Genomic DNA, 12,311 nt, shown 5'->3' on the forward strand with positions numbered 1-12,311 from the left:
CCCTGTAAGAAAATTAGATACTACTGGAAGGTACATTAAATAGCAGTAACCTGGAAGTAAAAATAGGGCACCACTGAAATAACAGCATGCATTTTGCAACACCCTCCTCTTTTTTGATGAGTTAATTTTCAAATTTGCCTGATTCCTGGAGTAACTGTACTCTGAGAACTAAGAATGAGAAAAAGTTTTCCAAACTCAGTAAAAGACTCTCAGATAGTCATAAAAATAGGTTAACATTAAAAGAATTTTTATGTTGAATACCTGCTTCTTCATTTTTCTTCTGAAGATCAAAAATGATGGAAGCTTGGATGTGTCTCTCGGAAAAAGTGAAGTACTACTTATTCCCCTGACTGGGCTCATTATAGTTGGTTTATTCTGTAATTTAGTAAAGTTTTTGATGCTTTCCAGACAGCCTAAAGACATGGAAGCTATTTCATATATATTTTAATCTCCATTAAGCAATTTACCAATAAAGAATTTTAACAGGAGTGCGTGTTTTCCACTAACAGCTAATGAGGCATAGTGAGTAAATTCCAACATTAGACAAAGTATGTAAAAGTAGATGAATAATGATTTTGTAAGGGATTAGGACACATATTGCTACTAATGAAAGGAAATCTGCATGAAATCCTATGGAGATATAATATTTCTTGCATTGTTATTAAAGGTTTTTCTCTCCCACATCCTAATTCTAACCTTGTCTAATTTGGACTAGATAGTGTGAATATTTTAAAGAAAAAGCACTAACTGTCTTTTACTAAATGTTGGATGTCTTGATTAGACTCATAGAAATGCTTTTTTTAAAATGTGCTATTATCTTTTTTTCTATTTGTGCATTTATGAAAAGGAATTAAGAAAAACATCTCTGCTAGGTTTTCTTACTGCTCTGAAACATCTTGCATATGTCAGTTCAGTTTGGCAATGAAAAGCATTTCTCTTCATTTATTGAGCTGGGTGGCAGTGGGAATATGCCCAAATGGGCACAAGTTAGTTTGCTAAATAATTTTACAGTTTCATTAAGAAAATGAATTTCATTTTGGCCTCCACAAGTGTCCACTGTAATGAGGATTTACTTGACAATAGTTGAGAACACATTGGAAGATCTGTTAAACTGTGATTGTATGTGTTCTGGTTGTCTAATTCAATTCACTAAGTGTTTGGGGGGCACATAGTACGTACAAACGTGACTGTGAGAGTAGGCTGAGACACATTAAGATTTCATATCATTGCAGGATGGTCAGATTCCCAGTGTCTCCGTCTCACCAGCCTGATCCTTACCATATAGCAACAAAATGTGCCATTGTAGATATGTTCTTTTTTGGTTCAGATACATTCTCTTTTCTTGCAAGAGTGTATTTTAGAAGGTATAACCTACATTTAATTAAAAGAAGATTATTTCCCTTATATCTTTCTTCTCTTCTTTCCCACATGCTATGTGGTAGCTATTATTCATATATAATATATATTTGCCTTAAAGCAGTAGGAGGAGGATAACATGACCTATAAATTTAACATGGGATGGGTTTTTAGGAAGAAACACCTTAAGGGAAACCAAAAGTAACTTTAGCCATCTAAGGAAAAAGTAAGAAAAGAAAGGGAAAGTGGCAATACTGTTATGTCTTTATTTTCCCTTCTATTAAATATGCAGGGTTTGTATGAAGGTGTTTACAAACAGCCCAGGAGTAAATTAGGCATTCATGTATATATATATAAAATGTATGTAGCATGTGTATGTATACACACATATGTACAACCCAGAAGTCAATTGTGTGTTCATTTATTTATATATGTGTGCATATGATATAGATATATGGCATCTGTGTTTTCAAAGGATAAAACAAGATACCCACATCTGAGGGGATGAATCGGAAAGTTGCCATTTTTCCAAGTATTGGGAGTGAAGTGCCCAGGAAAAGTAGCAAATATGTAATGGAGAATTCTTCTTTTCATAAGCATTTACTGATTTAATGCTATTTATGTGTTATTTTATGTTTCTTAAACATCTATTCAGATAATATTTTAGAAAAACTATGGCTGAGAGGATTACCAAGAATACCTGTCCTGAATTTCAGGACTTCCCAGGAAGGTTGGGATAAGCAAGGAAATCCTAAAAGAAATATCATGGAAAACACTGATGTTGGTGGCCCAAGATAAATATCCAAACTGGCACCTTTACTTTTCTAAAGACATAAGGCTGGTGTTTTTGTGATTGTGAACGGAGAAAGGGCAAAAAGAATACTTTTATTCCATCGGATATATTATACAGGACCTGCAGTCATATTTATGCATCAACTCAATCTTAAAATTATTACCCAAGAACATATTAAAATTTAGGTTATCATTTAACATGACTCCAAGATTCAGAAACAAGACTTTTTTTCTATCTCAAGCAAATAACACAAAAAATAATCACACTTTAAATTATTTTTAGCTACTTCTGATATTTACCTCCATATTTCTAAACAATGTGATTATACTATTGTTTTTTCCTATGTTAGACATTATCTGCTAACTCCCTGCTATAGAAAATGAGGCATTAGCTCTCTGAAACTATTCTCCCCATCATCTGTAACCCCACCCCTCATCAAATAGCTCTGAAAGTAGTTCTGTTTCATAAATTTTGGTTAAGTTAGCATGTACTATTTGCATTAAACTAGCCACAGCTTAGCCAGGTAATGTATTATGATATTTCCTTTCTTATAAAACTATTTCTCCTGGAGTTAATAATTGATTCCCCTAGTTTTCTATGTAGCTATTACTAATTCTTCCACACAAATTATCTTGACTTTACTATAAAATTTCTCTCAATGTGGTCATATATTTAATCTATTATTTCGTTTTATTTTTCCAAACAGACATCCCTCACAGAGAACTTTAGAATTTATGTGAAATCATTGCCCACTAGACCAGCTACACAAATTTTATTCTGTTGTGTTGAATTCTTGGCTTCTTTGTTGCTATGTCTTTCCAGCTTTGTTTATTCTGTCATTTAGTTGGAACTTTTTGTCCAGTAGCTTTTGAGAAGAGATTTTAAAAAATAAGGTTCCTTTTTATAATTTTAAGGTAGACATAATTTCCCATTAGAATTTTGAAAGCATTAATTTTCCTGTCATCTTATTTCTATTGTTATTTTTGAGAAATCTAATATCATTCTGATTTGTAATTCCTAATATATAATCTCTTTTTTTCTCGCTCTCTCTCGCTGATAAAATTTAGGATCATTTGCCTAGCTCCTAAGTCTGAAATTTCACAATGATATTTCTTGATACAGTCTATTTTTCTTCCTTGTACTACTGCATACTCCATGAGTTCCTTTCCATCCAAAGACTTGGGTCATTCATTCTGGGACATATTCTGAAAATTTTTTTCATTGAAAAATTTCTCCCCTCAATGTTCTCTGAAATGTTCCTATGTTGTGGTTCCCCTCCAAGGTAACTAATGAGTTTTCAAGTTATAAGTAATTCTCTGGAGTTTATTGTTGCCTCTGCTATCTTTTCCAAAGTGGTGATTCAACAACAGTAAAAATCTGAAGCCAGAAAGAAAGACTTCTTCCATCTGAAAGGAAACTACCTCAATTCCCATTTGACTTGAATGTTGTGGAGGCAGAAAATTTACTACAGAGGATCTCACTCAGACATTTCCTTCTCTGTCAAGCCCTACCTAACATATCCACCATCCCCAACACCACTCACTAGGGAGGAAGGAAGGAGCAGGTGAGGGATAGAAGGAAATTGATGAGCCCCTACTTAGTGTCAAACTTTTCCTTGTATTGGTACACCTACCAATGGTATTGTGGCCATGACAGGACTTACTATCCTTGTTTGCTGGAGTTTCTTCCATAAAATTGTAAGATTCAATAGGAAAGGTAGAACATATTACTTAGATTTACATTCCCAATGATTAGCAAAGTTTCTGCCACTCACTAGGTATTAAATAAATGCTTGCTGAATTGTGATTTTGATCTCACTACTGTCAGTTCTACAGTACTGCACACTTGATTTCTGCCTCAGGTACTTCATTTGCACCTTGTTCTCTCTCAGGCTATCAGCAATAGTGATTATCATTAGCTCTTCTTTTCTAAGAACAATTGACAGTCCAAATTATAAGGTGTATGTGTATTTCAGAAGCAAGTGTAAAGTAGAGCATACTTGTTTGATATCAAACACAGGTCAGGGATTCTTAAACTAGAATGTCTCCAATTATTATTTTAAAATATAATAGCAATCAGTTTTGTTTAATTTTTAAAATGCATACTGTATGCCATGAATTTCTTATGTTAAAGAGTGGTAAATGTTACAAAATCAACACAAATTCTAAATCACTTTGTGTCTAAATATCCTGTGCATTAATATCACAAAAAGCAAATTTGGACATTTCACAAGTATTTTCCAGAATCATTGCATAATTACAAGTACATACAGTTTCTTGTAATATTAATACAGTGGTGTTTGAACACATGCATTTAAGAAGTGAAAAATCCCCATGGAAATTCACTTCATAAAATCAACACCCTGAAATGACCTACACTTTTCCAGATCCTCTATCCAAATCCTCAGCAGCTGAGCTCATTCTGAATGAAACTGCATGAAAAAGCTTACAAAAGAAATGTAACAGAAATTTGCAAAATAAGTAGTCAGTAGTTTGAAATATAATTTTAAATAAGGCAGCCTGGGGAGCAGGTTCATAGGGAAAGTCAGGTCTTTTACAACGACTTCCCTTTCTTACAGGACTTAATATAGTCAATTCAAATGATACAGAAAATGAGGCCAGGATGCTCATATGCAATCATCAATAATCTAATGCTCTTATTTGTTAATATTCTGTTTAGCCTTTTAATCATGGAGGAAGATTTAGCTATAAATCTTACAAATCAGAATTTAAATAGGATCCATAGGTAGAAAAGGTTGCAGAGATTATGCTTTTAAAAAACTCTAATCACATGACATGGAATGAACTGGGCACTCAAAATGTAATGATGATGGTCATAATGATTATTAGGAAATTTTATGTCTTAAAATAGACAGTGTTGGCCAGGCATGGTGGCTCACGCCTATCATCCTAGCACTCTGGGAGGCCAAGGCAGGAGGATTGCTTGAGCTCACGTGTTTGAGACCAGACTGAGCAGGAGTGAGACCCCGTCTCTCCCCAAAATAGAAAAAAAAATTAGGCAGGCACAGTGGTGAGGTCCTGTAGTCCCAGCTACATGGGAGACTGAGGGCAGGAGGATCACTTTAACCCAGGAGTTTGAGGTTGCAGTGAGCTATGATGATGCCACTGCACTCTAGCCAGGGTAACAGAGAGAGACCCTGTCTCAAAAAAATAAAATAAAGTAAATAGAGTATATTTACAGGAGTGATTTGGAAATAAATGTCCAAGAAACCTAGAGTAGAAATGAGGACAGAAAGAATTAATGCTAAATTGCATCTATCTAATTTACAATCTCTCTTTGTAGTTAGATTGTTTCAGAACTTGTTGAACTATCTTCCTGGATGTGATAGAAATACTTACCTACTTGTCCAGGTTGAGCAAAATAAGTTAATAATATCATTGTGAGGTCTTACAGGCAAAATTTTTGTGTTTTTTTGGGAAAATTTTTTTCCCAAAAAGTTAATGAAACTATATTTTTCCTTACTAAAAGAAATGAAACCAGAATTCAGGCTCAACTTAAATGTAAATGCTGCTTAGGAATGACACAGTAATACCACTTGGCATTTCTTAAGTTAGCCTGCTCTTTCTACACTGGATAAAAATAAAGAAAAGAAAGTATCTAAAACAGAACTGCCCTATTACAACCCAAATTTGCCCATGAAAGCAGAAATTTTCTGGCCTGCATCTATGCGTTTTTTCCACTTTCCGTAGCCTCCCACACTATAATGACTTATGCATGGAATTCAGAGACTTTATATTTTCTTTTGAGTGCAAAATGAATGCCAACATGGAAACTGTGAAGGCTGACCATTTTTAAAGATGGCCACAGACCTTTGAGGGAACCACATAGTATCCACAAAGATATATGGTCAGGCTAGGGTACCAAAATTCTAGTACATTTCTTAACTTCACCAATCTTTATAGGGTAAAAGTATTTACCTTTCCAGCATGTGCTTAGTAAGAACAGTTTGAAATTTTTGGTGGTGAGTCAGAGTCCTTTTTAATAGACTGAAGCGACCCAAAACCAGCACAGCAGTTAATCTTGTTTAGGGCTGAAATCAATAAGCCAATCCAACTTGTGTGTTGACAGTTCTTTTGTGGAGTCAAAGCTCTGACTCAGAGGGGGCAAAGGCAATAATATATGTAACCTAAACATTTGTAGCCACGTAATATGCTGAAATAAAATAAACTAAAATAAAATAAATAAAATCTCAAAAAAAAAAATAAAAGTGCCTGCTCTTGAATAGGATTTCCCTTTTATAGTTCAATAATTTGGTTTTATTGTAGTACCACATTTGGATTAGGCATTTTTTATAAGGTTGAGTTTACATTGGTACAATTTACTTCCTTTAACTATGGGTTTGAATAATCCAAGGCAAAAGGATAGATACCTGGAATGTGTTTATATTCTGATCTTATCTTATGCATGATTTTCATGTTTACTTAAATTTTTATGGACAAATCCTAACAGTAATATACAAACTAAACTCCTTAGAAACCAAAGAAAGTGAGACTCAAATATCTGAAGAATAGTACCAATTGTCTTATACTTTTGGTTCACTTGAATTCTTACATGAGGCATTTAGAGTTTACACATACTAAACATACGGGGGACAGGGGGAAGGGATGAAGTTAGAACCTCATAATTCCAAGGAGACAATGAAGGTTGTTGGCTATCTGAGCCTGAGCCTTAGAACCAGGACCTAGTTTGAATCTAGGCTCACTTGCTAGATGTGTAACTTTGGGCAAGTTATTTAACTTCTCTAAGCTTGAACATCAACTTGCTACCTAGTAGTAGCTGTGATAGGACAGATTTATTTATCCTAAAATACTGTAAACAGTATATGTTATGCTTTCTTATCCATGAATTGTGTGTTAATATGAGCTAAACTGGATTATTCTGTGTTTCGTAGTCGCTCCCTGGAGTAAATGCATCCTGGTCATTTGGAATCCGTATTAGCTCTTTAACACACTAATACATTACACATGCTGTCTCTATAGCTCAAGTTTTGCATGAACAATTCCCCGGTGGCCTTTGCTGCAATTCAAACCAAACAGCAAATGGATTTCTTTAATGACCCGTGTTCACAAAAGTAAATCAGGAAAGCATGCAAGCTAGAGCAACATGTTTCTTCTGGTGACTTCTATTTAGTACTGCATTCCAAATATTTCCTTAATGAAGTTTTAAATGTTCAGTATTTATATTTTTGTTCATTAGTAGACCAATCCAACTGTCTTTAAAAGCATTGCTGACAATTTTTGACAAGAAACATTAAATGTAAAATTTTCTTCTAATATTAGACTGCTTCATAAAGAAATAGCACTATAAATGCTATTAAACAGAAGCTTTAGAAAATCTCTTACCTCAACTTTTACAGCATAGATTAAGTGCTCTCTTTCCCCCAGATATATTTTGACTTTAGAAATGTATCTATAACTATATGTTTTTAAAATTTTTTAATAGGTGGCGAAATGACAAAACTCACCCCCTTCTTTGATCCATGAATTTGAAATAATCTTTCATCAAGTTCCATCTCCTTTAGCCTCATATGGAATGTATCTCTCTGTCTGTTGTTAAACTACGATGACATGTCTGTAGCTATCAGAAAGAGAAGCTGGGAAGAACATGTGACCCGATGGAAGGGACAGCCTTTTAATTCTGATGATTGTAACACAGCATGTCATCATGGACTAGTAGCTGACAGCTTGCAGGCAAGTATGGAAAAGGATGCAACTCTAAATGCGGACCGCAAAGAGAAGTGTGTTTCACTACCAGACTGCTGTCATGGACCAGAGCTGAGAGATTTTCCTGGCAGGCCAATGGGTCACATTTCAAAGGAGGTGGATGAAAATGACAACCGTGAAGGTGAAGATCAGTTTCTTTCCTTGGAAGCCAGCACAGAAACACTAGTGCACGTTTCTGATGAGGATACTGATTCTGATTTATACCTTACAGATGATAAACAGATTTCAAGTACGCAAGGGCAGAAAATGTCAGGCCTACATACCGTTGAAGGAGCAGGCTCCTTATTGAAGACACTACCCATCATGGAAAGTAACAAAGATTCTCCTAACTCCTGGGGAGTGGCTGGTAAAGCTGACTTAGCATTGGTAGAAGAAAGTGGGGATAGAAAACTTGTTGACACTCTAAGTAAAAGCCTGGAGCTTTATAATGATATAAACTTAAGTGAAATAAAAGATGCACCCAAAGTAAATGCGTTTGATTCTTTGAATGTGAAAGATATTGTGCCTGAGAAGCAATTGCTTAATTCTGCTGTAATTGCTCAACAACGACGGAAACCTGATTTCCCTAAAGATGAGAATGAAAGAAGCACCTGCAGTGTAGTACAAGATGACTTCTTGGCTATTTCTTGTACAGACAGAGGACGGTCATTATTGAAAGCAGATTTTGGAAGCTGCCTTCTGCAGCCTTCTTCCTGCCTCAGTGGAATGTCAGCTGCAAATGGCCTGGAGAAGAGTGGTTTCTTAGAGCATCAAAACAAAAGTCTTCCTAAGGTCAAGGCAGAAGATGACATGCAGTGTTTACACTTACGGGAGACTCTGGCCACCCAGGAACCCACAGATAACCAAGTCAGACTTCGCAAAAGAAAGGTAAGACACATGCACAGATGATCCGGCTTTTTAAATTGTGTAAATATTTTTGTTTTCATCACTTATTCTTTTGCTTGGATTAAAGAGATATGGAGATGTTTCTTTTGGCCTGCATTGAGCTACATAATTCAAAGATTGATTGGTGAAAGCATCAAAGTATGTAAAAATTAAAATGTAATAATCTATGTATTTTCAATGGTTTATGAACATCTATTTTGGAATTGTGTTAAAGACAGGATTGGTATCACTTTCTTTAGTTGGAATTAAATAACCACCATTTAGTTCATAATTATGTAGTTCAAGGCTTTCTGAAGAATAATCTCTAATTTTTAGAAGAAAAGTCATGGTATTTTTTATTTAATACTATTTATTTGGGCCTGTTTCTTTTTCTCTCCAAAAAGTATATTTTATCATAATAAAAGTGGTATAAATCCCATATTAAGAATCATCCATTTTGGCCGGGCGCGGTGGCTCACGCCTGTAATCCTAGCACTCTGGGAGGCCGAGGCGGGTGGATTGCTCAAGGTCAGGAGTTCGAGACCAGCCTGAGCGAGACCCCGTCTCTACTAAAAATAGAAAGACATTATATGGACACCTAAAAATCTATATAGAAAAAAATTAGCCGGGCATAGTGGCGCATGCCTGTAGTCCCAGCTACTCAGGAGGCTGAGGCAGTAGGATCGCTTAAGCCCAGGAGTTTGAGGTTGCTGTGAGCTAAGCTGACGCCACGGCACTCACTCTAGCCTGGGCAACAAAGTGAGACTCTGTCTCAACCAAAAAAAAAAAAAAAGAATCATCCATTTATATATATAAAGACAGCAGTACCACCTCCCCCCAAAATTGCCAATTCTATTTTAAATGATACCCTGGCACATTCACCATCAATAGATACATCGTGGTCTCTGTTTCTTTCCATAACTTTTCTTTAACTCTTAACCAAAAAGAGCTAATAACTGAAAATATTTTTTCTTGACAAGGCCCCTCTCACCAATTCTGGAGATACCATATTCCCCTAAGAAGTTTCCAAGTGAGAGAAGCAAGAATTGGCACAGCACTCCATGAATTATGATTTAGCAAGTAAACTCTTGACCAAAACTTATCTGTAGGATTTCCCTACAATTCGTCCAACAATGTAGTGTTCTATAATCCTAAGTCCAAATACAATTTCTTCTTCTATAAATCCCACACGGCCATTGGCACTGAAGAAACCCTACATATTGAACACTTTTATGCAACAATTAAAACATACTTCCTTGCCTCTCTCTTGAGATATTAATCCATAATTTTAATTCCCCTGACAATAAAACTAATGTTCTTAGATCTGTTCAACTGGGGCTATTTATCTAAAATGAGAAAAAAAAATCTCCAGCTCTCTTTGTGGTGAAGAAATCTGGTTTCCATGAACTGTGGTTTTGCTAACAAACTAGATCTGTAACGTGTCCTGAGTTAGTTTAAGTGAAGTCAACGTCTTTACAGCAAAAGTCAGTGTACTCAAGCTGTATGCCAACAGAGCATTCTGTGCTTCTGGCAAACCCTCTCTTCCTTACATAAGTTGTATTAAAATGTTAATGTTCCATACAGTTGTTATGATTAGAATGTTTAGGTCACTTCTGCAAAAATTTTCATAGATCCCATCAAATCTGTTGGAGGGAATGCAATAATGCTATAAGAAAGTATTAACTGACCTATAACATAGCTCCCCTAAAATAAGACAAATCCTGCCCCACTGCTGACAGAAACATTAAACATTCCAGAAACATATACTCACCACTTGGACATTTATATCAATACTAAGAATGCTGGAAAGAATTTACTCTTGGACATGTCACTATAGCATGGTTGCATTTTGAGAGCCATAATTATATCTCATTTACAAGTTCAAACTTAAATATTCTATTTTAAGCATTCTGTCATTCTAAAGTGTTGTGGCATTGTCTGGTGGAATATTTACTTTGACTCTACAACCCATGTGAGATGCTTTGTAATGAATACATTAAATGCAAAATCCTAGGTTTGGGATTTACTCTGGGAAAAGTATGGTTAAGGGAGAAGCCCTTAGAACAACAAAAATGTGTAAGAATTTTTGTTTTAGTTGTTATTGAATGAGTGTTAAAATACCTTTGAATTGACATTTTCAGAACTTTACAAAAAATAGAGAATATTCATAAAAATATATGTACAGAGATGTTATTGTATTGCATGTTACTGAAAGAAAAGGAAACAGTCTAAATTTCCATAAAGAAGGAATGTGTTTAATTGTTATTTATCTATTGTATGGAATACTAGGTAGCCATTAAAAAGGTGGAGTAAGATCCATGTGTACTAACTTTGAAAGATGCTTATGATATAAGGTGTCTGGAAAACAACAGCAGCAGACCAATATGGATAGCATATCGTGGCGAAATATATATATGGCAAAATATATATATGTGTGTATACAAAAAGTGATACCAATAAAGACAGTAGCATAAACCTCTTTATATGACTGAATAAGAACATGCAAAATCCTGGCTAAATAGGCACAAAGTTGTTAACAGCAGTTACTTTGAATGAGTGGAATCAAAAGGATAGAGGGGGAGATTTTCACCTTTTATCCTATGTTAATTTTTATAAAATATCATAGAATTAGGGGTGAAATGCATACAATAAACAGAAAAACAAAAATAAAGTAATATTAGATATATAAACTATTTGAGGCAGATTCTGCATTGCACAAAATATCTGTATCATCATTATGATTCTTGTTACTTCTGTGAAATGAAAATAAATATTTATAAAGTTTTTCTAAGTATCAACAAGGGTTCCAGTCAACTACTCAATTCCTAATGCCACTGCAACAGGTTTAAAAGAGATAAGCCTTTTGGAGGGACCCATGAGCCTTATTTTTTATGTCTGTTGGGCATTGGGTACCAGATTCTAGAAAAAGTTTGCTTTATTGTCTGTATTTTTAAAACTATTTGTCAGCCATAGTGATAGCTGTAAGGTGAGAGGTTGGAACAGTCAAATATAATATAAGCTAATATCATTGTAGTTACAGAACTTTTATCAGCTCATTTTCTGATGGTCATGTGAGTGTATCAAATCCTTCCTTGAATTTATGAGCATGGATTTCTTTTGTCAGGATATAATCAAAGTTCTAAGACTTGAAGAAAAAAACAGCTTATAAGAGTGATCCTCAGAAGGTATAGAAATAGTGCTCTGGAGATATTATACTTTAGAGATGAGTTATTATTCCTTGAAACCTACAAATCTTGGCAGGCATTCATTGTTTTGCACAACTTATTTTTTCTTGGTTTCCAACAATATTTTTGGCCATCAAGGATAGCCACATTTATATTTTTTAGGAGTCTCAATAGAGAGGACTGCATTTGTAGTATATGTAAATATGGACCTTTTAAGCTAATAATTACCCTAAATATGATGAAATATATCATGAATTTGAAGCCACTGAAATCAAAGGAAAACCAAATGAAATGTGAGCAAACACTAGTGAATGAGCCATATGGTTGGGTGACATATGCCCAGTGCTCACAGGGCCTGGCTCTGTCCCT

The 12,311-nt window shown here is 35.0% G+C and overlaps 1 protein-coding gene across 2 annotated transcripts in view; it reads left to right on the forward strand.

Annotated features, from left to right (window-relative positions):
* The window catches only part of DLC1 (DLC1 Rho GTPase activating protein), a 337,791-nt gene that overhangs the window by 6,124 nt on the left and 319,356 nt on the right, over window positions 1–12,311 (forward strand). Inside the window, exon 2 of one of the 2 annotated variants that reach the window (XM_069484940.1) lies at window positions 7,613–8,760. In XM_069484940.1, coding sequence (XP_069341041.1) covers window positions 7,738–8,760 — 1,023 coding nt within the window. In that variant the 5' untranslated portion in view covers window positions 7,613–7,737. Of the gene's footprint in view, window positions 1–7,612; window positions 8,761–12,311 lie in introns of those variants that run through there. The other variant, XM_069484934.1, reaches the window with a different exon arrangement.

This window comes from Eulemur rufifrons, chromosome 12 (genome assembly GCF_041146395.1).
Source record: "Eulemur rufifrons isolate Redbay chromosome 12, OSU_ERuf_1, whole genome shotgun sequence".
Lineage (NCBI taxonomy): Eukaryota > Metazoa > Chordata > Mammalia > Primates > Lemuridae > Eulemur > Eulemur rufifrons.